Genomic DNA, 27,197 nt, shown 5'->3' with positions numbered 1-27,197 from the left:
CAACACAGAAGTACGCAGCTATAAATTATCAAGCTAGGCTCGATCACGAACCAATCAGAAACTCGTATTTTAAGAGTACTAACGTGGAACGTGTATCCTATTCAACCATTGGCTGATAGGTAAAAACTGGACTTCTTCTCTACCTACCCGTCATTGGTGCATCCGAACGAAAACATTGTGACGCTATGTTGGCGCCGCATGTCCCTCGACGAATTATTTCCGGTTGCTGTCAAAGAGGACGTCACTTCCGGACTAGGAAAAGGAGACTTGTTTTTTGTTCGTTGGCGCAGTTTTCCGGTCCCTTCTCGGATTGGCCGAGGACTGGGTTACGGCGCCTGCGAGTCCCGGGAGCAGAGAGGATGCTTCTCCCGTCCGATATCGCGCGTCTGGTATTAGGTGAGCGGGTAAAGGAGAAATGACAGAAATCTACTTGCCCTAGTTGGGGCCATTTAGTTATTAGTATTGTGAGTACAGCATAATATTTATGACAACATTTCGGGTATTTACAAGAACCTTTACAGCGATATCAACGAACCTAGGAACTGCAGAGCTATTACACAGAAACTGCACGGGCTCTGCGAGTTCGCTATTCGAACCAGTTCAGATCCCCACAGTATCTGTTTTGCAACCAACGAACTGTAGTATTATTTTCAGAGTTATTACATACGGTGCTATAAAATCATAATGCATTAATAGAAGAGCAGTCCGCACTGGTCGACCGATTGATATCAGACCATCTATATGCTTAAGACTCTGCATAAATATATGCGGTTGTTTTCACACTAACTCATACAAACCACTTCGAAGCCAACCTTTAAACAAACACATGTTTATGTCCCAAAGTGATTACCTTTGGATGTCAGGGTGCAGCTTATTGCGGGTGGCAAGTGTGGCTAAAGCCAGTTTATTTTTAATCAATCAACCAATCATTTATATAGTGCAGCACTGTCACAGCTGGGGTATCTGGGAGCTGTGGGTGCGACGTCTTAGTCGAAATGCAAGGTCTTGAGTTTCTTTCTGAAGTCTATAAGGGAGGGTGCTGATCTAAGATGAAGTGAAAGGTCGTTCCAGGTCTTGGCAACGATGTAGGAGAAGGAGCAGGCCCTGCTGCAGCGGATGTGCGTAGGGGCTAGAGAGGTGGAGTGCAGGTGTCTAGCGGGTCGGTTGAAATTCAGTGGATGGTTGATGTAAGCTGGTCCTTGATCGTGCAGAGCTTTGTAAGTATGCATGAGGATCTTGAACTGGCATCTCTTCTGGATGGAGATCTGGTGGTGGTTCCTGAGGTGGGTGGAGGTGATGTGGGTTCGTTTGGGAAGGTCCAGGATGACTCTGGCTGTGGCATTTTGTATGGTCTGGAGTCGTCGGAGGAGCTGGATGGAGATGCTGGCAATGAGAGCCTTAGTGACAGTCTTTAAGATTCTCTGGAACGTGTGAAGGGTGTGGAAGCAGGAGGAGGCGACTGCTTTAACTTGTCGTTTCATGGTCAGTTCGTCGTGGAGGATGATGCCTAGGTTGCGTGCATGGTCTGTATGCGTGGGTGTTGCTCCAAGTTCTGCTTGGCACCAGCTGTGGACCCCTCCGGGAGTGTTATTTCCAAAGATCAGTACCTTTGTCTTGTTAGAGTTGAGTTTAAGGCAGTTATCTTTCATCCAGTGGGCTAAGTTGGTCATGGTTTTGCAGAAGTTGGTTCTGGGTGTGGAGGGGTCTTCAGTGAGAGAGAGGATACGTTGAGTGTCATCTGCATATGAAATTATGTAGAAGCCGTTGGATCTGACGATGTCTGCTAGGTGAGCTCATGTAGGTGTTAAGCAGGGTGGGGCTGAGGGATGATCCTTGGGGTACGGCGCATATGGTGTCATTTGGGTTCGGAGCCGAAGGGTTGCAGCCCATATGTGCTGTGTGAGTCCTGTAAGGAAGGAGGAGATCCACATGAGGTTGTTTTATTGTGTGCCGATGTTCTAGAGTCTGTTGATCATGGTGTGGTGGGAAATGGTGTTGAACGCTGCCGAGACGTTGAAGAGGATCAAGGCCACAGTCTCTGCGGTCGAGAAGGGTTCTGATGATGTCTTTGACGGCGATCAGTGCAGTCTCAGTGCTGTGGTTGGTATGTAATCCTCATTAGGAGGTGTCAATTAGGTGGTTTTGTTCCAGGTATTCAGTGAGCTGTTGGTTGATGCCCTTCTCGAGCTGGGTACGGGAGCAGGGAGATTTTTGAGTTCACTGTGGCCGGCAGAGGGTTTCTTTAGTAGTGGAGAAGTGTGGCTCAATGATTAGAGCGGCAGACCCTGATGCAGAGGTCTAGCCCGGGACCAGGGTCCAATTCCCCGCCTCGGCGGGTCTTGGGCTAAAAAAATTCCACGGACCTGATAATTCTCGCCTCGGTGCCATTCCAGTCATGGAGTCCCACTCTGCAACTCTGTGCAATAGCTTGCTTAATCTCCACAACGGCCCCCACAACGCTAAGGATGCCTGGCCTCCACCTTGGGGGTGCCCAGGAGTGGACGCCTCACAGGGAAAGCCAGGATGGGTTCCACAGCGGTATTCGTACAAGCGCCTTGAGACCCTTGCGGGTGAGTAGTGCGCTATACAAGTATCAATTTACAATTTACATTTTTAGGAGGGGTCTTACCCTTTTGTGTTTCCATCTGTTCGGGAAGACAGCTGTGGTGATGAAGTGTTGATGATGCTGGTGAGTTCCGGGCAGAATGGGATGGTTATGAGGTTTAAAAGGTGGTGGGTGAAGGGGTCGGTGGGTGTCCCAGATTGGATAGATGACATAATGGCCGTGTTGATCTCTGTGGTAATCATTCGGCTGGTATATGCTAGTTGGACGAGGCTGTTAGGTTTGATGGTCGTGGGTCAAAGTTGTTGTAGATGGTGGTGATCTTGCTGTAGAAGTAGTCCAAAAGGGTGTCGCAGAGTTCTTAGGGAGAGGTGAATGGTGTTCTCTGTGGCTGAAGGGTAGGAGAATTCCTTTACTAGTTTGAAGAATTCTTTCTTGTATTGATGCAGGCTGTGATGGCCGTTGTTTTGGCTTCCTTGATACGCAGGTGGTAGTTGCTGAGGGCTGCTTTGTGAGTGGCTCTGTCTGGAGGGGTTCCTTGTAGCACGCCCCTGTTTCTCGAGTTGCGCTTGGTGTTTCTGAGCTCTAGGAGGTACCAGCTGGCTTGTTATGAGGTGTGTTGGTTTTTTGCTCATTTCATTGGGGCCACTCTATCTGCGCATTCGGTGATCTATGTGGAGAAATTCTGGATTCTGGGTCTGATGAACTTTTGGGTTGGGTGGTGGTAAGGGCCTGGGTCCACTGTGTCTCAGATACCTTGCTCCAGCTGCGGTGGGAGGAGCTGTGGTGCTTGGTCAAGGTGTACTGAGCGTTGGAGATGGTGAAGTGAAGAATGGTTTGGTTGGTCCAGGTGAGTTCTATGACCTGGCTGTATTTGATTCTGTTGGTGTAGGTGAAAATGGAGTCCGTTTTGTGCGTGGGTTCGGTGATGAGTTGGGTGAGGCAGATGGTGTTGAGGTTCTCCAGGAGGGAGGGGGAGTTGGTGTTGTCAACGTGGAAATTGAGGTCGCTGAGTAGGACGTAGAGGTTGGAGTAAATGGCTAGGGGGCGATGATATTGGCAATGGCTCGCAGAAAACTGGTCGGGTCCCGGGGTTCTGTTTTCCAGTGTGCCTCTGAACATTGTTTTGGCGTTGGTCTGTAGTTGGAAGTTGAGAGGGTTTATGAGTGGGGTGAGGACGTCCTTGGATGCGATGCATCGGATGGTTTCCATGAAGATGATGGCGATGCCCCTGCTGTGTTTGTTGGTGTGGTCTCGGTGAATCATCTTGTAGCCTTTGAGTGTTGCTGTGTCGACGTTGTGGTTCGCGGAGGGGCTGAGCCATGTTTCGATGATGAAGGCAACGTCTGGGGAGAGGATGGTGATGGTGTCCCACATTTCTGTGGTGTGTTTGTAGAGAGATTGGGCGTTTAGCAGGATGCGTTGGAGCTGTTCCGGGTTGTTCATGGTCTTCTTCGTGGTGGCGTCGTAGGCTTCAGTGCGGGATGGCGGTCCTGTGTCACAGGAGAAGCAGCAGTGGTGGTAAGTAAATGGTCCTTTGGTGGATTGCGGGTAGGCAGTGTAGCAGTTGTTACGGAGTCCGGGTTTATGGCCAGCAGCTCCTCAGCGGTGTAGCGGCTGGAGGGCCAGGGTTGCCTTTGGCATGCCAGCAGCAGGTCCGCTACGGGTTGGCTGTACGGGCTCCATTAAGTAGGTCATGAGCAGGGTTGAGGTGCTGAGTGACAGGAGATGAGAGCAGGGCAACAGCAGGAAAAGGCAGCAGTGGGGAACAGCAGTAATGGGCACGCATACTGCTCAACAGCAATAATGGGCACAAGACTAAACAAAACTACACAAAACTATAATGGCATAATATCAACAAACTAACTATACGTTAGGAAGGCTGAATAACCAGGGCTCTGGCAGGAACAGAGGCTGAGTGAGGGCGGCCCTAGTCTGAATGTGAATGTAGAAGGCAAAGGTGGGCAGTAAAGGTTGAGAGCAAGTGCTCTCAATGGCACATGAGCAGTGGGCTGCTGGACTGAGTGGGGAGGCTGGCATAGGACATGCTCCAGGATCAACAGGTAGATTCTTGGTGAAGCATGTAAGAAAGACTCGCCGCTTGTGATACCTTGTCCCAGCTGACTTGCCTATCAGTCCTTCTAAAATCCTGTTACTGCTCACGGTTTTGAGACAGTTATTGGTGAAGTGCTTCCAGGAAGATGTTTCTATCTATGACAGCTCATGGAAAGAACATAACCACAGAGTATACTTGGTGTTAAATTGGCAGGAGGAGGCTGACATAACTTTAAATGCAGAAAAGTGCAAGTTTAATTGAGAGGAAATGCCTAACTTGATCATATTTTATCAAAGAAGGGAGGGAGACTGAGGAAGGAACTTGGGGATTTCTCTTGTGCTTTTGCTAAACCAGAGAGTAAAGAGGAGGATGTGACCTTCCTGGGCGGATGTATGTTCATACATCGCACACAATTCCAACGCGTGCTTTTACCACGCGTGTAATGCATCGCAAACACCGTTACACCGGCAATTTTCACAGCGCACGACGTTGCAACACAGATACAGTGATTCCTATGGGCAAGTACATGACATCGCACACTGCAAAAGCGCTAGTCAATACAACGCATAAAGTCCGAGTAAGCATGGCATGGCGGCATTTTCTTCCACCATTCGCATTAAAGAGATTGCTAACAGCTTTCTGTGCGCCGGTTGCAAGATGGGAAATATGCTTAACATATCCAAGAAAGATTCGTCCCGCCATTGACATAGCCGGCATGACGGGGCGGTTGGTTCTGGGTCCATTTGGGCATCGCATCCTTTGTTGGTAGCAGGCCAAGTCTTAATGCTAAAACTCTAGATTTATCCACAAGCCTTTGATGCTTTCGAAGGTGTGAAGGATTGTGTAGGTAGCTTGAAAATCAGCTTGTCGCCCACCAATTGCAGTATTTGAGGTCTAACAAAACGAGAAGAATAGCATGAGATGAGCATATTTATTCGTATTTATTTACGAAATGTCGGGGTCGAGCCACTGCAGAGCATGCAGGCTGGAGGTCGGATCTGAACTGACAATACATTCATAAAACAACATTCTAGCATCGTACATGACATCGCACACTGCAAAAGCGCAAGTCAATACAACGCATAAAGTGCGTGTGTTGGACAGGCCACACAGAGGGCTGGCTCCCCCCCCGCACGACAGGGCCCGAGCTCCGGCCCACCCTGCATACCCCCGTGACAAGCCCCTGTACTCCGTCTCCCGACGGACCCTCTGCCCTCGGACCCCTACTCATCACGGGGTCCAGCCCCACCGGCTTCCCCGGCCAGGTCAAGCCGCCATCTTGGGCCCTGCACCACGCGGCCGCGTGGCCTCACCTCGACCCTAACCCCGGGCCTGGCCGGCCCCGACATCCCGGCACCACCATCCACCCAGGAGGCGAGCGGACCACTTGGCAGGTCAATGGGAGAACGAAGCGTCAAGAGCTCTTCCCCCGCCAGGTGCCGATCGCCTCCAGCAGCCCCCAGGCGCTGGCTCCACCCCCTGCTGGGTGTCTGGACACCTTCATCCCGGACCCTCCGACCTCCAAGTGCGAGGGTCCGGACATCAAAGGGCACCAGCCCTATAACTAAGACAGCTCCGGAGCAGGAAGGCAGTTGTATCCTGGAGTCGAGAGACACCGAGTGAACTCAACCCTGACGGTCTACTGGCGCTGCCGTAGCCCGCTCTTGTGAACCATCGTCCTGCCTGCTGGCGCTGCCGCGGCCTTCTGCAACCTTCATCTTCCTGGGACCTGCTGGCGCTGCCGCGGCCCGTTGTACCGACCATCCTCACCGGGACCTGCTGGCGCTGCCGCGGCCCTCTGCAACCTTCATCTTCCTGGGACCTGCTGGCGCTGCCGCGGCCCGTTGTAACGACCATTCTCCCCGGGACCTGCTGGCGCTGCCGCGGCCCTCTGCAGCCTTCATCTTCCTGGGACCTGCTGGCGCTGCCGCGGCCCGTTGTATCGACCATCCGCACCGGGACCTGCTGGCGCTGCCGCGGCCCATACCACCTAACCACCAAGCTCGAGGATTGTGAGCTCATCACCATCTCATCCGAATTACCTGATTGGTAAATAGACTGTCCCGCTACCCCCTTCCCTACCTTACGAGACTCTAATCGAGGGGACCCCTGAGTCCAGACCTCCTTGTACCCTTTTACCGTACCTTAAATAAGTGTCGATAAAGATCACTGAACCTTATCCGTGTGTGATATCTGTCTGTGTGGGGGAAGTTACTTGTCTGTACGATCGCTGGAGACGGCTCTCCCCGGAGACCTCTCCTCCTGACCCCGGCCGACCCTCCCGGTCCGTCTACCTTTTCTAACATTGGTGGCCAGCGGCGCGATCCGAATCAACGCGTAATCGTACAGAGAGTAGCTCACCCCACGACAAAGCACGATGTCGACCAAAGATAGCAGCTCCACCGAGAAGTTCCAAATGGAGAAACTAGAGGAGTACAACCACCGCGAACTGAGACAATTTTGCATAGAACTTGGCATTGCTACCACTGGCCTGAGTACCAAGGATGACCTAAAGCACGCCCTTGAGTCGTGGACAGAAACGGGGGTCGCAAGACCCTCCGACCAAAACAGCGTCACACCAGAGGGGAACGCCACGACTCCCGAGGAACGGGGAACGGGCCTATCACCGGAGGAGATACGAGAAAGAGACAGAGTCAGACTGCACGAATTAGAGATGGCACGACTCAAGATGGATGGGGAGCTCAAGTTAGCTGAACAGAAACTCAACCTCGAGCAGATGCGGATTCGAGAGGAGCGAGAAGAAAAACAGAGACAGAGAGAGCTGGAAGAGAAAAAGATAACGCTCGAGCACGAGCGCCAATTGGCAGAGATAGAACTGCGCAAACAGCATAAGGACTTGGGGGTGCCTGAAAGACCACACACCCCGGGACCAACTGAGAAAAAAGTTCACATCCCCAAGGATGTGGTCCGCGAGTATGTCCGAGAAGACGACATACAACAATGGTTTAAGGCCTATGAGTTCGCAATGACCTCCCACCGGATCGACCGGAGTGATTGGGGAGCCGGACTTTGGGGGAGATTTATCAACGAGGGTCGCGATGCCCTGCTGCAGCTCCCCGATCACCAAATGTCGTCCTACGACCACATGAAGGCTGCCCTCCTCACCCGCTACGGCCTCACGCCCGAGATGTACCGCCAGAGGTTCAGGGATTGCACCCGGATCCCAGGTACCACTTGGGTGGAATACGTGAACTATTTCAGCCGGGCCTTCGAGGGTTGGATCAAGGGAAGTCAGGTCACCACCTACGAACAGCTCTTCAACCTCATGGTATGGGAACACCTGTCAAACAACTGCTTCGTCGAGCTCCGGCAGCATCTACTCGACAGTAAGCTGACTGACCCCCGGCAGCTCGCCGCCGAAGCTGACCGGTGGGAGAGCACCCGAGTGGGCCGGAAAGGGCCACACGACCAGAACAGAAGCAACCAAGGCCAGCACCGTCCTCGGGGAGGAGGAGGAGGCCAGGGGCGGGGGAGAGACGCCTTGCCAGCAACAACCGTGGCCAGCACCCCGCCGCCGACCGGCCGGGGCAACCCCCCGTTGCGGCCTGGGTACCGAGCCAACGTCACGTGCCACAGATGCCAGCGACTAGGCCACTACGCCAACGATCCGAACTGCCCGCTGAACCAAACGCCCAAACCCCGCCAGGTAGCTGCCGCTGCCCTGGGGGAGGAGCAGTCGTTGGAGGGTCCCGAGGAGTGTGAGCCGGACCAGCAAGGGTGGGAACCGGCCGCCATGGTCCTGGCATGCTTAGGGGGAAGAGACATGGTTCCGCGGGCTCCCCTACCCGCCAACACCAGGAAATACGGTCAGTGGGTGACCATTAATGGACAGAGAGCTGAGGCCTTGCGCGACACCGGCGCCAGCGTGACGGCCGTCCGCTGTCACCTGGTGAAGCCCGAGCAGATCTTGCCGAACATTCTCTGCCCCGTCCGCTCGGCAGATAACTCTGAAAGCATGTGCAAGATGGCCTGCGTCCCGTTTGAATGGGGAGGGGTCTCCGGCCTACTGAAAGTGACGGTCCGGGACGATGCCCCCGTGGACTGCCTCCTGGGGAATGACCTCGAGAGTTCCCCGTGGGCCACCGTCGAGAGAAGAGAGCACTTGGGGATGCTGGGCCTCCCGGACTGGGCCTGCATAACCACCCGATCCATGGCCGGCCGGGCCGCCCCCCGATCAGAAGAAACCGAATGGCCGGCACCTCCGCCCCCGGTTGCCCCCGTAGAGGACAACGGCGAGGCCGACCTCCCAGACCCGGCCCCCGAAGAAAACGCGCAACCCCAGGACCTTCCGGATCTGGCTCAGTGGCGGCAAGAAGGGGGGCCCACCCAAGAACAGTTCCGCCAGGAGCAAAAGACCTGTCCCTCCCTCGAGGGGCTTCGCCAACAAGCCAGCACCCAAGCCGCCGGGGACACCACCGGAACCCACTGGGTCTACTGGGATAACGACCTGCTCTACAGCGAGCAAAGAATCGCCGAGCTGGGGGCCAGTCGAGTTCTGGTGGTACCGCTCCGCTTCCGAGACTTTCTACTCAACCTAGCCCACGATGTCCCCCTGGCTGGGCACCTGGGCCAAGATAAAACGTACAGTCGACTGGTGACCCACTTTTTCTGGCCAAAAATGAGGAATGACGTCCTGAACCACTGCCGATCGTGCCCCACATGCCAAGCAAGCGGGAAGAGTGGCCGGAAGCTTAAGGCTCCTCTACAACCCTTCCCGGTGGTCACCACCCCGTTCGAGAGGGTGGGGATAGACATTGTGGGGCCGCTGGACCCTCGCACGGCACAAGGACACAGGTTCATCTTGGTACTAGTGGACCATGCCACCCGCTATCCCGAGGCGGTGCCCCTACGGACCGTGACCGCTCCAGTGGTTGGCCGGGCCCTGATGGGGATCTTCTCCCGGGTAGGCTTCCCCCGAGAAGTCGTCAGCGACCGAGGTACGAACTTCATATCGAAGTACATGAAGTCCCTCTGGCAACAATGCGGGGTCACATACAGATTCACGACCCCCTATCACCCCCAAGGAAACGGACTAGTGGAGCGGTTCAACCGCACTCTCAAAGGGATGATTGGGGGATTGGAAGAGCCTCTCCGTCGCCAGTGGGATGTACTGCTCCCGTGCCTCCTCTTCGCCTACCGAGAAGTACCCCAGAAGTCCCTCGGCTTTAGCCCCTTTGAACTCCTATACGGACACCCTGTGCGAGGGCCCCTCAGCCTCGTGAAGGAGGGCTGGGAGTTGGCCCCCCTAACGACCCCTCCAGACGTCTTCAAACACCTCCTGGCCCTACGAAACCAGACCCGGCGCTTCAGGGAGATGGCCAAGGCGAACCTCGAGGCCAGTCAGGAGGACATGAAAAGGTGGTATGATCACAATGCCTCCTCCGTTGAGTTCGAGCCTGGGCAGCAAGTATGGGTGATGTCCCCCACCGAACCATGTGCCCTGCAAGACAAGTGGACGGGGCCCTTCAAAGTGGTCGAGCGTAAAAGCCCCGTCACTTACCTCATCGACATGGGGTCCACCCGGAACCCCCTGCGGGTCCTCCACACCAACCGGCTCAAACCACACTTTGTGCGCTCAGAACTAAGCCTCCTGATGGCGACCGACAGTGGTACAGAAGAAGACTCCGAGCCCCTCCCGGATCTCTTAAAGACTCAGGAGAAGGACGGCTCCGTGGATGGGGTCCGGCTCTCCGACGCCCTCACTTCGGAGCAACGCCAGGACTGCCGGGACCTCCTGCTGCAGTTCGCTGCCCTGTTCTCACTCACCCCCGGGGTCACCCCTTGGTGTTTGCACGACGTAGACACCGGGGACAGTCCCCCTGTCCGGCACCGGGCCTACCGCGTACCAGATCGGGTACGGACCTGCATACAGGAGGAAGTGGCCAAGATGCTCACGATCGGGGTCATCGAGCCCTCGGACAGTCCCTGGGCCAGTCCGGTTGTATTAGTTCCCAAGGCCGCTGCCCCCGGCACCGCCCCTGAACTGAGATTCTGCGTCGACTACCGGGGCTTGAACGCTGTCACCCGGACCGACGCTCATCCCATCCCCCGAGCAGACGAGCTGATCGACCGGCTGGGGGCCGCCCGCTACCTTAGTATCTTCGACCTGACGGCGGGCTACTGGCAGATCGGCCTCACACCCAGGGCTCAGGAACGGTCAGCCTTCTCCACCCCCGATGGCCACTATCAATTTAAGGTCATGCCCTTTGGCATGAAGAATGCCCCCGCCACATTCCAACGTCTTGTGAACCAGGTCTTGGCAGGGCTCGAAGAATTCAGCGCTGCCTACCTGGACGATATCGCTGTATACAGCCGCCACTGGTCCGACCACCTCCGTCACCTCCAAGAGGTCCTCCAAGCCCTCCAGCGGGCCGGCCTCACCATTAAAGCCGGCAAGTGCCAAATTGGCCAAGGGTCTGTGACCTACCTGGGGCACCAAGTGGGAAGCGGGCTGGTGGCCCCACTACAACTTAAGATTGCTGCCATCCAGTCCTGGCAGCCCCCCGTCACCCAGACCGAGGTCCGAGCCTTCTTAGGGCTCACCGGCTACTACCGGCGGTTCGTGAAGGACTACGGCAGCATCGTGGGGCCCCTCACGGGACTCACATCCAAGAATCAACCGAAGCGGGTCCACTGGACTCCTGATTGTCAAGCGGCCTTCGAAGAGCTGAAGGCCGCCCTGTGCACCGCCCCGGTGCTCCAGGCCCCCGATTACAGTCGGGAATTTGTAGTACAGACCGACGCCTCCGACCACGGCATCGGGGCCGTCCTCTCTCAGCTGAACCCCGAAGGTCATGACCAGCCGGTGGCCTTCATCAGTCGACGTCTCCTGGCCCGAGAACAGCGTTGGAGCACAATCGAGAGGGAGGCATTTGCAGTAGTGTGGGCCCTCAAAAAGCTCCGGCCCTATCTCTTCGGTACCCACTTCCGGGTACAAACCGACCATCGACCCCTGCAATGGCTGATGCAGATGCGGGGGGAGAACCCAAAACTCTTGCGCTGGTCCATTTCCCTGCAGGGAATGGACTTCACTGTGGAGCACCGGCCAGGCCAAGACCACGCCAACGCGGACGGCCTGTCCCGCTTTTTCCGCCTCGACGAAGAGAGTCCCCAAGGAGATGGGTGACTCTCCCCGCCTTCAGCTGGGGGGGACGCATGTTGGACAGGCCACACAGAGGGCTGGCTCCCCCCCCGCACGACAGGGCCCGAGCTCCGGCCCACCCTGCTTACCCCCGTGACAAGCCCCTGTACTCCGTCTCCCGACGGACCCTCTGCCCTCGGACCCCTACTCATCACGGGGTCCAGCCCCACCGGCTTCCCCGGCCAGGTCAAGCCGCCATCTTGGGCCCTGCACCACGCGGCCGCGTGGCCTCACCTCGACCCTAACCCCGGGCCTGGCCGGCCCCGACATCCCGGCACCACCATCCACCCAGGAGGCGAGCGGACCACTTGGCAGGTCAATGGGAGAACGAAGCGTCAAGAGCTCTTCCCCCGCCAGGTGCCGATCGCCTCCAGCAGCCCCCAGGCGCTGGCTCCACCCCCTGCTGGGTGTCTGGACACCTTCATCCCGGACCCTCCGACCTCCAAGTGCGAGGGTCCGGACATCAAAGGGCACCAGCCCTATAACTAAGACAGCTCCGGAGCAGGAAGGCAGTTGTATCCTGGAGTCGAGAGACACCGAGTGAACTCAACCCTGACGGTCTACTGGCGCTGCCGTAGCCCGCTCTTGTGAACCATCGTCCTGCCTGCTGGCGCTGCCGCGGCCTTCTGCAACCTTCATCTTCCTGGGACCTGCTGGCGCTGCCGCGGCCCGTTGTACCGACCATCCTCACCGGGACCTGCTGGCGCTGCCGCGGCCCTCTGCAACCTTCATCTTCCTGGGACCTGCTGGCGCTGCCGCGGCCCGTTGTAACGACCATTCTCCCCGGGACCTGCTGGCGCTGCCGCGGCCCTCTGCAGCCTTCATCTTCCTGGGACCTGCTGGCGCTGCCGCGGCCCGTTGTATCGACCATCCGCACCGGGACCTGCTGGCGCTGCCGCGGCCCATACCACCTAACCACCAAGCTCGAGGATTGTGAGCTCATCACCATCTCATCCGAATTACCTGATTGGTAAATAGACTGTCCCGCTACCCCCTTCCCTACCTTACGAGACTCTAATCGAGGGGACCCCTGAGTCCAGACCTCCTTGTACCCTTTTACCGTACCTTAAATAAGTGTCGATAAAGATCACTGAACCTTATCCGTGTGTGATATCTGTCTGTGTGGGGGAAGTTACTTGTCTGTACGATCGCTGGAGACGGCTCTCCCCGGAGACCTCTCCTCCTGACCCCGGCCGACCCTCCCGGTCCGTCTACCTTTTCTAACAGCGTGTAAACCCGTTCTTTGTGCGTTGGCCCTCCTCCCACAGTTTCTGCTTATTTTTTGCCAAAGCGTGATCCGACCTCTAACCACCGGCCCCCACTGCCAACGCATAAATAACGGGTTTACACAGACTTTATGTGTTGTATTGACTTGCGCTTTTGCAATGTGCGATGTTATGTACGATGCTAGAATGTTGTCTTATGAACATTGTACACATGACTGAGGTGTAACAGGTTGTGCAGGTGATGGGCATAAGGGAGAGAAGCATAGATAGAAAGATATTATTTGTGTAGATTAACATATTTTTGATAATTCACAAAATTCCGTAGGAGTACCCAAGGAAATGTACAATAATCGAAAAGTGCGCCTAGTTTGCATTGTCCAGTAAAACTGATTTTCTGTACATTATTTCTGCCATCATTAAAGAATTTTTCACAGTGGAGAAAGACCATTTTATATGTTCTTTGGAACAACAAATTACTTCTGCTCACCATCTAAATTGAGCTCACTACAGAAAACACGTCAGATAAATTAATGTAATTTGTCCTACATTACTTTTTTTAAATTCAGGAATACACTTTGCGCAGATGTCGAAATACTTGTGATTTCATGTTCAGCAGTGTTTATTTGTGGGATTAAGTTGTTGCTGTTCTGCATGCAATGTAACGCTAGATTCTAGTTTGCTCGAGGAATCATCACAGCAGGGCTCTGAAATGGTCCAATTAAAATCTAGGGGCATATCAACAACAACCGGCGATAATTATCGCTGAGCGCACTTAGCGCTCGGATAATTATCGCCGGCTGATTTTTATCGCTGAGATAACGTGCTATTAGCAACGCTTATCTCATCAGCGATAAAAATCCTAGCGCTAACTGGCTAACGTGAGATTATCGCTGGAAACCCAGCGATAATCTCACGTTAGCTAGTTGATAGGGCCTCACAAATTAGCCATGATATCCACCTTCCATAGGATATCATGGCTAAGTCAGTCCTGAAGCAGGCGTAAGGAAAGTAGCGTTAACAGGGGTTATCGCTACTTTTCCTGACGCTATGCTTCATAGTGTTAGGCTTGCTGATAGGAGAAATGTCGCTTAGCGACATTTCTCCTGTCATGCCAGGTCAGGAACGCCCGCTTTGCATCTCATTAGAGATGCAAAGCTGGGTGTTAGGAATCCTGACGCTAAAGCAAGGTTTCACGCGTTAGCGTGACCTTGCTGATTAGGCGATAAAATTATCGCCGCTTTTCGGCCGCAAAAGCGGCGATAATTTTTTATCGCCTGCTTGTTGATATGCCCCCTAGTTTGCTTGTGCATTGTGCATTAATTCCCCATCAAAATGTAACTGCAGAATGGTTGTGTCGTAATTGCGAACACCCATTACGAACATTTAACAGATATACTCACAACGCATTTGAACAGTGGATGGACATTTATTAACGGATATACGCACATACAAATCCGTTAATAAATGTCCATCCACTGTTCAAATGTGTTGCGCGTATAGCGATGTAACAGCATGCGCCATGTAAAATCCCCGCGATGTGGTAAACTGCGATGTGACAGCATGCGCGATGTAAAAGCTTGCATTGGAAAGGTTCCCACGATGTAAAATGTGCGTTGTAATGCACCGGCGATGTTCTCTCATCGTTGTAATGGGGGTTCGCCTTCCTGGGCATGGTTGAGTTTTATGGTTGGTACATACGCAACATTTTGAGTAAATCAGTTGCTTTCACGGCCTTATGTAAGAAAGATGTGAAATTCGAATGGAGTGAGGAGTGTGAATCTGAAGTTGAAATGTTGAAGGACTATGGTACCTGACTTAATGCATTTGTACCTGGAATTGAGGTTATCGTGGTAAAAGACGTGAGCGGGAAAGGACTGGATGGATGCAGCCTTGTTGCAAAGGAATGGCAAGGGTGAAAGTGATTTCATTTGTATGAAGAGATCTGAGATGAGCTAAACTACTTCATAATTGAGAGGGAGCTCTGGCAGTGAGTTGGGCTGTCAGGAAATTCCGGGTTCTTAATAGGACAATACCTTTACTGTCTGGGCTAATTATAAGCCACATCAGGATTTTCTTTTCCAAAAAGATCTGGACTCTGTTTCATCTTGCACCCATAGATGGGTTGTAGAACTTCAAAAAAATAAATTTTTTATGAAATACCTATTTGGTGCTGCAAATTGTGCGACTGACTGGCCGTCTCTGTCAAGATTGGAGACGGCCATTTCCGCCGTGGATGCAGATGAGTTACATGGCTAAAGAAGATGAGTGTTGGATTGAAAGTGCGTGTATGGTCACTCTAGGAGCTGTTCTAGTGGAGGGAGGAAGTGGAATAGAGTGGTTGTTTTAAGCAGTGTTGTAACTATTGGAAGAATTATTAGTCAGAAAGTAGTAAAATCTGAGTGTTGTTTTGCCATTTCGTTGATTTGAAAGACGAACTGCCTGAACAAGATCACCTACTGTTCTGTGGAACCAGACGTGTGGTTTCTAAAGGTCTGAGAGCGAAAACTGTGTTTTTGATCCTTGAGGGTCTATTAAGGGAAGTCAGAACCAAGGAACGCCTCCAGGAAGATTTTGGTGGCCATGCCTAGATTTGGAAGGGAGAGAGTCGTCGGGTGTTGTGGTAAGTGTAATGATACTGATCACATTTTCAACCCAGGTTTTCCTCCCTTGGTTTGAAGAGATTTACCCAGCGGTCCTTAGGAAGAAATTGCAGTGGATTTTGTGGTTCATTTGAAGGTTGAGCACACCATAATTAATTGTAGCCATAGAACTGTTACTCGAGGTGGCTAGAAGTGTTGTGTGTGAGCATTGTTTCATCCAGCAGAATTATACACTTCCTAGAATGTTTGTTCCATCAAGGAAGTTTCCCCAGTGTGTTCCTGATGGACAGGGGCGTCCAACTCTTTTCTAAGGAGGTTGTGGAATTTCTTTGTTGCTGTGGCATTAATCACAAACAAATGTTTATTGTGTCTTCCTGAGAGAAATGGTATTATTCACTGGTACAATCAAGGAGTGCAGTTGGGAAGGATTAACATACTGGGTTGTTAAAGGGTGCTTCAGGAACACATTGTGGTATATACACACACCCTTTATTCTACCACTGATCTGCGACTGGAAGCACCACTTGGTATTGATATCAGATTGGTCGGCTGGTTCTCATCCACACCGTCTCCCATGAATGCAGATACAATTATATCCCACTTATGGGCAAAGACAGGTTTTCTCATTCCTCTCTTGTACTCCCATATTCAATAGCTTCCTTGCACATACCATCCACTTTAACACTTCCCATCACAATTTAGACTTCCCATCACAATTTAGTCAGGTTGCTATCCAGCTTATTGCAATCTGTCATTCCCCCAGTACCAGTGCAGGTTCTATGAACCTGCTGCTGATTTTTATTTTCTCATTTTTGAAATATGGAAAGAGGCACAAATAAATGGACTTAAGTCATATGGTCTAACTGTTTATCAGTCGCTTCATGGACAAAAAACATAATCCTTTCCAATTATTGTTCCAAGTTCGGGCAGTTCTAGACCATGTGGAAGAAGACTGCCTACTCCTCATCCGCAAGCTACAGGTGGCCTTGAATGACGCAGCTAGGCTGATTTTCGGGCTCCCTAGATGGGCTCATGCTACCCCCCTTGCTGCGTAAACTGCACTGGCTCCCCATCAAACATAGAGCAAAGTTTTTTTAATGTTTTTTTTTTAAAGCTTTATTTAGATTTGCAAAATCAAACGGTACACAAATGTTAGCTGTGTAATCATCGATGACAAAGTATGGAGGTACATCAAAACATTTCCCGCTCCCTTGCAATATATGTAAGTTATGAGTGGCATCCACCATCAGAACCCCCTTGCTCATTCCCCCATCAGTACTCGTCCAACCTGAAACAGAGGAGACTGACAGCGCCCATTCATGCCCATGGTTCCTAGCCATCCCCTCCCTCCACGCATAGTCCGCTACCCATGTGCATACCATGCCAACCACCCCCCCACAACAAACGCCCCATGGAACACACCATCTCAGTCTGACCTCGACGTTCCCAGCCTCCCAACGCCCATGTCACCTCGCCTACCCTACTCCCGTTGGAACTATACCGGAATGTGAGGGCGACGAGGGGGAGCCGGGGAGGCCTGCAATGTATGATTTGTAAGGGCCCCAGATATCCTTAGGACGCGCTGCTGCGGGAAGGAGACTGAGTAGAGTTCGCTATTCGTGCTGCAAAACGCCATGGCAGTGAGCCACGATTGGACCGTAGGGGCCCGTCTATCCCCCCAGCGCCTGGCGATTTCTCGTTTAGCCAGAAGTAGACCCATAGCGGCCAACCTACGAACGTTTTTAGGGAAATTTGCTGTATAGCCCAACAACGCCACCTCCGGAGTGGGAACAAGTGTAAGCTCTAACATGTCTTCCAAGACTTTGTAGACTTGTGTCCAGAATGTCTGCATCCTCGGACAGGTCCAGGACAAGTGTGCGAAGTCTGCATGTGGTGCTGCGCACTTCCAACAGAGGTGAGGTCGTGCAGGGTCAATGGAATGGAGCCTGTCTGGGGTCACGTACCAACGGCGGAGGAATTTATAGTGAAGGAGTTTGTGACGACTGTTCAGAGACACCGTAGCAGTAACCTTACAGCAGGCCGTCCACTGTTCATCCGTGATAGGCCTACCCAGGTCCGTCTCCCATTCCGCCCGCGCTCGGTCCTCCGCACAAGGGAGCAAAGCCGCACACGCCTTGTACAGCCTCGAGACTATATGGGCCCCCGTATCTCTGTCAATAATGATGGTAAGGGGTTCAAAGGAAGCAGGCTCAAGGGGGAAACCCGCAATTGCCGCCCTGGCCGCGCAATAGAGTCGGCGCAGAACGAATCTGTCCATGAATGTAGCCTCGCTAAAGCGCGCCTCTTCCGACGCCGAGAATATGTGCCCTTCCGGGTATAAATCTCCCATCTTGGTGAGGTTAAATTTACTCAACGTTCGCTGCACAAGCGCCTCGTCCGTGCCCGGCAGTAGTCCCGGGTTGCGAATAGGGAGCGAAGAGGAATATAGGCGAGGGTGAGCTAAATAGCTCAAAAGTTTCTTCCAGGCCCAGCTAGTGGTGGACACTGTTTGGATATCTACTGGGTTTCTGGGGATACCCTTGGGCAAAACGGCAGCCAACTGACCTGGGAGCACAAAGTCTGCCTCAGGGCGCAAAAACGGGATTCGAGCGTCCGGATGGTACCAGGCATAAGCATGTGCACACTGCGCGACCAGATAGTATAAATACAGATCCGGTATGCCGAGGCCTCCCCTATCCTGTGGGAGTGTGAGAGTCTTCCAACGAATCCGGGGGTGCTTCCCGCCCCAGACCAGTCGGATCAGGAGGGACCTCAAGGCGGAAAAGAAAGACCGAGTGAGGGGGATAGGGATATTGTTAAAAAGATACAGAAATTTGGGGAGCACTATCATTTTTATGATGGCTATTCTGGCCGACATGGAGAGCGGGAGGCGCAGCCAACCCCTCCACCTGCGTCTCCAACCGCGCCACCGCGCGTCCATAGTTGAGGCGGATGATTTCGTCTGTGCTCAAATGGATCTGAATGCCTAAGTAGCGTACTGATTCCGAGCACCACTCCAATGGGAACTCACACTGCCACGGGGAGGTGCCGCTAGTCAATGGGAATATGATAGATTTGTGCCAGTTTATGCCCAGTCCCGAGTGGCCACCAAAGCGCAGGATCTCACGAATCAGGGGGGCAAGATTGACCTGTGGTTCCCTTACATACAGGATAGTGTCGTCTGCGTAAAGGGAGGCCAGCAGCGGGCCCGTCCTAAACTGGAGACCCCTGTGGAGGTGCCGTTCCTGGAAATGCCGTATCAGGGGGTCCATGGCTAAAATGAACAAGAGCGGGGAAAGCGGACAGCCCTGGCGCGTGCCACGCGTTAGGGAGAAAGGGCGGGATAACGTACCGTTGATACGCAGACGTGCCGTGGGGCGGCTATAGAGGAGACGAACCGTGGCCAGAAAATTTGCCGGCATGCCCATGCGTTCCATAACGGCAAGAAAGAATGGCCATTCTAAGGAATCAAACGCCTTCTCGGTGTCAAGTAGGATCGCAGCCGCAGGTGTGGCTGGGTTAATTCTGTGCAAAACCGTGAATAACGTCCGCAAATTCAGCGACGTCGAGCGACGTGAGACAAAGCCCGACTGCATGGGCGAGATAATGAACTCCATCAGTTGGGAGAGTCTGTTGGCCACTATTTTGGCTAAAATCTTATAGTCGGTGTTTAAGAGGGAAAGGGGCCTATATGACCCACACAGCGATGGGTCCTTGTTCGGCTTCGGGAGCAGGACCACGACCGCCTCTCGTAGAGTGGCCGGGAGCGAACCACGCTCCAACGCCTCCGCATAGACCTCTATGAGCCTAGGCGCCAACAGATCAGAGAAGGCCTTGTAAAAATCTCCGGAGAAGCCATCAAGACCCGGAGCAGAAGAGCTCCGGAGCACTTTAATCGCTCCCCGTACCTCCGCCACTGTTATGGGCTCCGCCATAAATTCCTGCATGCCCCTGTCCAGAAACACAAGCGCGATCTCAGACAGGTAGGCGTCCCGAGCGGCAGTGGATTCACCCAATTTGGAGGTATACAACTCAGTATAATAGGCCAGGAATTCATCCCTAATCTCAGCGGGCTGTGCGCGGAGCGTACCATCTGCTCCCCGCACTTCGGTTATCAGGGACTTACTATACGGCGGCCTCAAGACCTGTGCGAGCGTGCGCCCCGGCCGATCCCCCTCCCCATACCGCCGAGCCACATGATATTTCCCCAGATATAGGATCTCCTTATCCGCAGCCTCCCGAAAGTCTGACAGGAGGCTCAAGCGCTGAGCAAATATCTCGTCAGAGGGCGACCGTCGCGCCTCTACATCAATCGCATCCAGCTGCGCCTCTAAGCGCGTGATTGTCGAGCGTAGTGCCCTCAGGACCCCAGCCTGCTTAGCAATGCAAACCCCTCTGATATAGGCCTTGAACCCCTCCCACAGGACAGCCCATGAGTCCACTGAGCCAGTGTTTAGCGCAAAATAGTCTTCTATGGCTTCAGTCACCTCATGGACAAAGAGATCATCCAGAAGCGCCTTGCCGGGAAAACGCCACTGCCGCTGAAACCCCTCCGGGCGAGGGACCTCCAAGCCCAGTACCACCGGCGAATGGTCAGAATAGGTTCTAGGGAGGGTTCCTGATGTGCGATACCAGAGGGACAGGGCGGGGGATAGGAGCCAGTAATCAATCCTGGTCCAGGTGTTGTGTTGCCCAGAGAAGTGTGTGTAGGCCGTGGTGCCTGGGTTGCGCCTGCGCCATACGTCAGTGAGGGAGAAACGAGTGCAAAGGTCCAGGAGCGCGCGTCTAGCCCTAGGCTTGGAGTCAGCGGCCCCGGAGGTGCTATCGAGCCCCACATTCAGTAGCAAGTTGAGGTCGCCGCCAAGCAGGATTGCGGCGGGTGCAAGGGAGGCCAACTGGGCAGCAAGCGCGTGGAAAAAATCTGGGGAATCCGTGTTAGGAGCATATACACATACCAGAGCGACCACATGTCCCATCAGCACTCCTTTCACAATGCAATAGCGCCCTTCCCTGTCCCCAAGGAATGTCTGGCAGTGGAACGGGATTCTTTTATGAACTAAGACCGCTGTGCCTCTAGCATAGTTGCTGAAGTTGGAAAAATAGCGATGGGCGCCCCAGGAAGCTGCAAAACCGGTATTCCCCGATGCGTGTAAGTGTGTCTCTTGAAGAAAGGCAATGTCAACCCTGTGTCGATTTAAGTAATGTAGTATTTGTTTGCATTTGCGCTGATTATTTAGGCCACGGACATTCCAAGACATTAGGGAGAGATTGGCGGGAGTTACATTTAGACCTATCTGGGCCATCGATGCCAAACTGTACGTAGTAGGAGCAGGAGCGATGCAACATCTCCGTGTGCCAAAGAGAACAATTCACACAAAGCCATATCATGAAAAGCAAACTTTAACATCCCCCCCCACCCAGCCAAACCACGCAAACGTGAGGCAATCCCCAACCTGGAAGCAAGAAACAGAGCTCTAAATAATAATACCAAATGTACATCACAAAAAAAAAGGCCGAGCTTCATAACCCAGAAGTATACCCAACGGTTTCAACCAAAGGGGGGTGACGACGATCCGCAATCAACCCAGCGCTGCATAGCAAATATATATCAATTGTTCAAAATAGTCCTCCAATAGCAAAAGTCAGCGTTAGCTAAGTTAGAGCCTGGGCGCCGTCTCAACCGACACCGGAGGTCGCAAACAGATCCTGGCTGTGCGCGGAGCCACTGCGAGGGGGGGAACGTCCATCCTCGTCATCCCTCGGCGGGCTCCGACGCGGCTTGTAGTTGCGACAGAATTCCTGCACCGCCGTGGGGGTATCAAAGAGCCTAGTGCGGCCCTCGACGTCAACCCGTAGCCGAGCCGGGTAGAGCATTCCATACTTGAGGCCCAGATTTCGCAGCGCAGCCTTTGCACCCGCATATTTCCGCCTGGCCTCCTGGACCGTGGCCGTGAAATCGGGGTAGAAGGAAAGTCTCGAGCCTTGCCAAGTGATCTCACCCTTGTCTCTGGCTAGGCGCAGGGCAGTGTCACGGTCCCGAAAGTTCATGATCCGGGCAATGAGCGGGCGTGGTGGTAACCCCGGGTTAGGCCGCGGTCCCAAGGAGCGATGGGCCCTCTCAATCACAAAGCCTGGGGTGAAAGCCTCTCGCCCAAAAATGTCAGTAAGCAACTGTTCCACAAAGACGTCAAGTCTGCCCGTGGCCGTGGATTCCGGAACCCCGGTTATCCGCACATTGTTGCGCCGACTGCGCGATTCTAAATCTTCGTTCTTGATGGCCACTTCTTTCAAGATACGCTCAAGCCTGTCCACTCGCTTAGACTCCTGTACTGCTCTGTCCTCGAGGGTAGAGACCCGGGCCTCCGCCTCTCCCAGACGCTGGTCATGAGCCTGGATCTTAGCCCCCATGGTCTCCAACGTCTTGTCCAAGGCATCGAAGCGGCCATCCAAGGCCCTGAAGCCAGCACGCATTTCCTGAAGCCAGTCCGGGGACGGGGCACCGGGCAGAGGGCCGCCAGACGCCCCCTCGGCCGGGCCCGGCATGGCCGGGCGATCTTCCGCAGGTCGCTCCGAAAGTTTCTCGAATGGCAGTGTCTTCTGTTTAGGGTCTCTGCGACCCATGCCACCAACTGTCCGAGGGCCACCAGCCCGCTGGCTGCAGAGTAAGGGCGGCTCAGCTACGCCGTAGCAGTAGGCCGGCAGGAGCGTTCAGCCTGTTGTCCAAGCCGCCCAGGCCTCCCAGGTGTCGCGTTGCCCACCGAATGCCGCCGCCAACCCGACTACATCGCGCCGCCGGTCCGGGACATCACCAGGTGTAGCAGGCAGGGCCCAGAATGGATTGGGGGGGAACCATAGCAAGGCAGACCCCGGCGTAGCAGCAGTGGAGCCAGGTATGGCGAGGTAGGACAGCTCGACCAGGCCGCAGCACCCAGGTCGCGTCCAGGGAGGGCCCGAGGAGAGAGGCGGAGACAGCCCGAGCGCCAAACCAGCGCAGCGTCCAACCCGCCCCCCCACGCCGCCAGCGGGCCACCCCGCAGCCCCCCCCCGGTCCCCGGATCGCGCGACCAGGGGCCCCGGGGAGTAGGACACGTGCAAGGAACCGCCCGGCGCGCCCGGCAAGATCCGGGCGTCCGGTGCCACCCAGCCCACAGCGGCGCAGGGAGGACCGCAGACACCCGCCAGTCCGCCCCCCGGCGCTCAACGCCCCCCCCCCCCCCCCCGCCCCGTCCCCGGGCACCTGACTCACGGGCAGCCTCCGGTCTCGCACTCCCGTTCGTGCAGCCTGCAGCCGTCCGCCATCTTGGGACCCAGGGCGATAACTCCTCAGCCGGTCCCGAGCGTCCCAATCATCGTCGCGGCGTGTTCCGGGGGCTCAGGATTTGCAGCGGTGACGCCAGGAATACCGCGCCCGCGGCAGGAGGGGAGGAAAGGAGCTTCAGCGCCGGGCTGGCAGCGGAGCTTCAGAGCCGCGCGGCCATCTTAGCTCGCGGCTCTGCCACGCCCCCCAAACAGAGAGCAAAGTTCAAGGGCCTTTGTATCGCTCACAAAGCCATTCATGGCCAGGCCCCACTTATATCAAGGAGCGCCTGGGGAATTATGCGCCGGGACGTACTCTTCGGTCGTCCGAGGCAGGCCTCCTGGCTTACCCTTGGGTCAACACCACATCTAAAGGTGGCAGAGCTTTCTCTGTCTTAATTTCCCAACTTTGGAATCTACTGCCTGAGATCCTTCATAAAGAATCCACACTCCTCCCTTTTAGGAAACAACTCAAGACTCTTCTGTTTAGGAAGGCTGTGGGCACAGTCCAAATCATCCGCCAAGTGCTTATCGGCGATTGGAGGAGGACTTTGGTCTTCTCAAAGCACTAAGAGACCTGCTGGTGATTACGCGCTATACAAACCTCAGTGAACATAACATATCAATCGCACATTTCTCCTGTTAACTGTGAGCATTTAGTCAAGTTAAGGAGTGCATTACTGGAGGACCCCTATCAGTCTTGATAATCATTCTCTGTTGCCTCTATACTTGAGTATATCTACTTAATGTTGCAATTCAGGAGCTTTGATTCCTCACCCCCCACCCCCGTATGCCACCAGGTGTTAGCTCACCTCCATGTTGCCGCCCATTGCAGCGGCACTGCCAAATAGCGCAACTCCTAGTCCAGGATCACCAACCCACCCTCAGTTGTGGGGAGACTGAGTTCAGCTAGTTCCACCCTGCTTCTGCCCAAGTCCCATATCAAATCTAACAACATACAAAATGGTATAGCAAGTCTGGGTGAGCCACATTTTCCTTAACTGCTATTGTTTTTTTTTTTCATCTAGAAGGTCTGCCTCCGAGCGGTATATCTGTATTTTAAGGTGACATAATATAGTGGTCATCCATTTCGGTTTGTGTGCCCTTCCCTGTCCGTAGTTGGGTACATTGAAAGACACTGGATTTACTCCAATTTACCCTAAGCCTGAGGCAATATTAAATAATTCCAGGGTCTCAGTAGCTCATGTAGTTTCTTTGTGGGAATCATTTAAAAATAGCAAGCAGCCTGTCATCCATATAATGATATGCATTGAGGCTTGCCACACATAGCTATGCTGTGAAACTGGTCCTTTGTATCAACAGGTTCTCAAGTGGCTCAGCCGCTGTGACAGAAGGATAAAGAGCACTAGACATACATTCTTTTACCTACAGACTATAATTTTGAAATCACCTGCGCCACATTATAGTAGCAAGGTTCAGCCTCGAAATGCATCGCTCTTCCCAAATCTGTTCTATTACTGTATGCAGTTATCTCCAATGTAGTGTGAGAAAGCTTTTTCGACACCCATAAATAACGCCACCACTTTAGGGAGTGGATCCGCCAACTCATCTAATATATGTTGCACTCACCTTATGTACACAGCTCTGTTGGGACCTGGGATAAACCTCCCATGATCTGCTAGATCAATTGTATCAGGGGGTGGAGTCTTCCTCAAAATGTTATATTTGGTGTTCTTCACCGAGATGGATCTGTACAACACCATGTTTGTCGCACCCTTTCTCAGTTAAGGTAGAATTACCCATATATCCTCTTGTGTCGTAGGGGGTAGGAATATTTCCCTTCTTGCAGCATTGAACACAGCCATCACTAGCCAGTAAGTGTAAGAATGGTTCATAAAACTAAACAGGGAGACAATCAGAGCTGGGTGATTTCCCGCTATCCATCCACTAAGTACCTGGAATTTCTATTTTCATAAGATTGTAGTGTTGGTGTCTAGTGTGTTTTTTGGACCTTTTGCTTTCGAAAGGTGACACGTTGCCATCTGTGTGCTCATTGATGCTGGGTTGAAAGCATGACTGTTTTGGTCCTAATTTTTGATTGTAAAATCCCTGAATGTTAGAAGCTTGTGGAGTGTGTCTGAGCGAGTTAAGATTTATTTTCCCATGTTTCTCCTCTTCTCTTACCACCTGCCTCAAAGGGTTCTTGAAATTAGACTATTCCATCAATTACTTGATAAGTAATCAATTTACTCCAGTTCATTTGAAGTCCTGAAAATCTCCCAAATTGATTTGGCTATATATTATCTGAATATAAGGATAATTATATCTCCTCCCACAAATAGGCCACAGGTAACCTTAGTGGGGCATCCCTTCTTATCAACTTTGCAAGGTGCACTAATAGTAGCCCACACTGTACTGGAGAAATTAAGCCATCGCTTCCTGGTACCCAAATTGAAAACAGTTGAATGATGAACAATTTTCCTATATATGAATGTTTGCGTATGTGGATTTACACGAACGGAGAAGCTTTGGAATAATTTTTTTGATCAAGTTAGACATTGAAGGAGCTAATTTTGAGCTTTTGATTTTGGATGTGCTGAAGGGGGAGTGCATGTATGAAAAAGAAAGAGAGAGAGAGAGAGACACACGTGCACACACACATGCTTTGTAATGCACCACCCATATATCCGCCTTATATTGTGAACAACAGCATAATTGAGATGACCAGTTTAACACATTTCCTCATTCCTAGATTATGAAATGGATTTCTTTTTACCATTGTAAATTGGATTTGCTTGTATGGAAACATTTTTCGGCATTCCGCTTCACCTAACCACCTATTTAAAGTCCATTTTACCATCAGAAGGCTGCAAGGAGGTATCAATTTACACATTCTCAGTCTCCAGACGGTGATATTTTATAGAAGTGACAAGTGAACTTTAGAATTGAAAATGATCTTTATTACGTAATAAAATTGTCAATGAAAATAAACATTTTACCTTATTTATTTGACATTCAGGATATTTACAACAGGAAAAGCTTGCTTCTACATGCAGTGCTTTTATAGCCGAAAGCCCAGACCTAAAGGAATATGCAGAGCACTATACAGACGAGGGGTTTGTGCCTGGTTGTTTACTGGTAAGGAATATTATCGATTATGACATGTATCCAGTGAATGCTGATGATTTTGTACGATTTAATTTAATAATGTGCCTCCTTTTAAGAATGCATGCTGTCTGCTATGAAATGAATGGGAGCTTTCACTGTCGGATTTCCTACATTGTGAGCAGTTAATGTCAATAATGTTGTCTGCTGCAAACGTTTTCAGCAGTTGGTGTCCTGGCGTTGGATGTACCTAGGTTTGGTGCTTTCATGATAAAGCAATATGACCACGAAAAATCTGCTTTTCTTTTGAAGAAGCCTAAAGTTGTTTGCTTCTCTCAGTGTTTGGTAGCAGCATCCTGGTTATGTGTTTGCTTAAAATTTGTAGAGATAGGAGTGACATTTTCATGACTCACATATACTTTGAGCTAGCCATTATTGGTTTGGATTGGTTTTTAATATTTCCCTACTTGGTATTCGGTGGGTAATTCAGCGAATTTAGTGTATGGATGCTCACTTAGTATTGCTCAAATTCACTTAAGGTGTATTAACCTCTAGGCATCACCCTTCGACCTCCTTGTATAGTGGTGAGCCCATCAAATCACTGCTGTTGAAAATATTTAATTTAGTAGCACCTTACAAACCAGTCGTCTGTGAGCACGTATAGGGCTGTCTCTAAATTCTCCTTCCTCTTTCCTAATTGATGGTGCATTCTACCCCTCCAGGTTTTGCCTCTGTTCACGTTCACAGATGCAACTCTCTTGCTCAAAAGGTCCTCCCCAGCCAGTATCAGTGTTTAATGTAGGCGGATGGGCAGTAGAATCCAGTTTATTGCTGATTAAGGATGGTATATCACAGTGCAGCTTCATTGAAAAAAATAATACATATATATATAATCTACTGGCGGTCGCCAGTAGATAGTTATAGTTAGGACCGTGTTTCCATAGGAAATCCGCAACATTCTATTTGGAATAACTTTGGCGCCGGTTGACGAATCCTCGCGAATTTTTCAAAACTAATGGGGCGCTACGCTCCGCTCCTACCCTGAAAGTCTCGGGGGGATTCGTCAAGCGGGGGCTGAGAAAAAAGGGGGGTCCCAAAACGCGTTTTCCCCATGCATTTTCCCATAGGACCTTTAGTCCGAGCTACAGCCCGAACGGCTGAACAGAATTACTTGAAATTGGGCAGAGAGGTAGTCCTCAGGTCAAGGATGTGCCTTTTGCAGGTCTGG

At 52.5% G+C, this 27,197-nt stretch overlaps 1 protein-coding gene across 3 annotated transcripts in view; it reads left to right on the top strand.

Moving 5' to 3' along the window:
* Nucleotides 1-215: 215 nt before the first annotated feature.
* The window catches only part of NPAT (nuclear protein, coactivator of histone transcription), a 352,831-nt gene continuing 325,849 nt past the window's right edge, over nt 216-27,197 (top strand). Inside the window, exons 1-2 of one of the 3 annotated variants that reach the window (XM_085621511.1) lie at nt 216-396; nt 25,884-26,002. In XM_085621511.1, coding sequence (XP_085477637.1) covers nt 360-396; nt 25,884-26,002 — 156 coding nt within the window. In that variant the 5' untranslated portion in view covers nt 216-359. The remainder of the gene's footprint in view (nt 397-25,883; nt 26,003-27,197) is intronic. The other 2 variants (XM_085621512.1, XM_085621513.1) reach the window with 2 other exon arrangements.

Source organism: Triturus cristatus, chromosome 8 (assembly GCF_964204655.1).
Source record: "Triturus cristatus chromosome 8, aTriCri1.1, whole genome shotgun sequence".
NCBI classification, from domain to species: Eukaryota; Metazoa; Chordata; class Amphibia; order Caudata; family Salamandridae; genus Triturus; species Triturus cristatus.
Note: the sequence above shows the minus strand (reverse complement) of the source record. Positions and strands in the feature narration are given on the sequence as shown.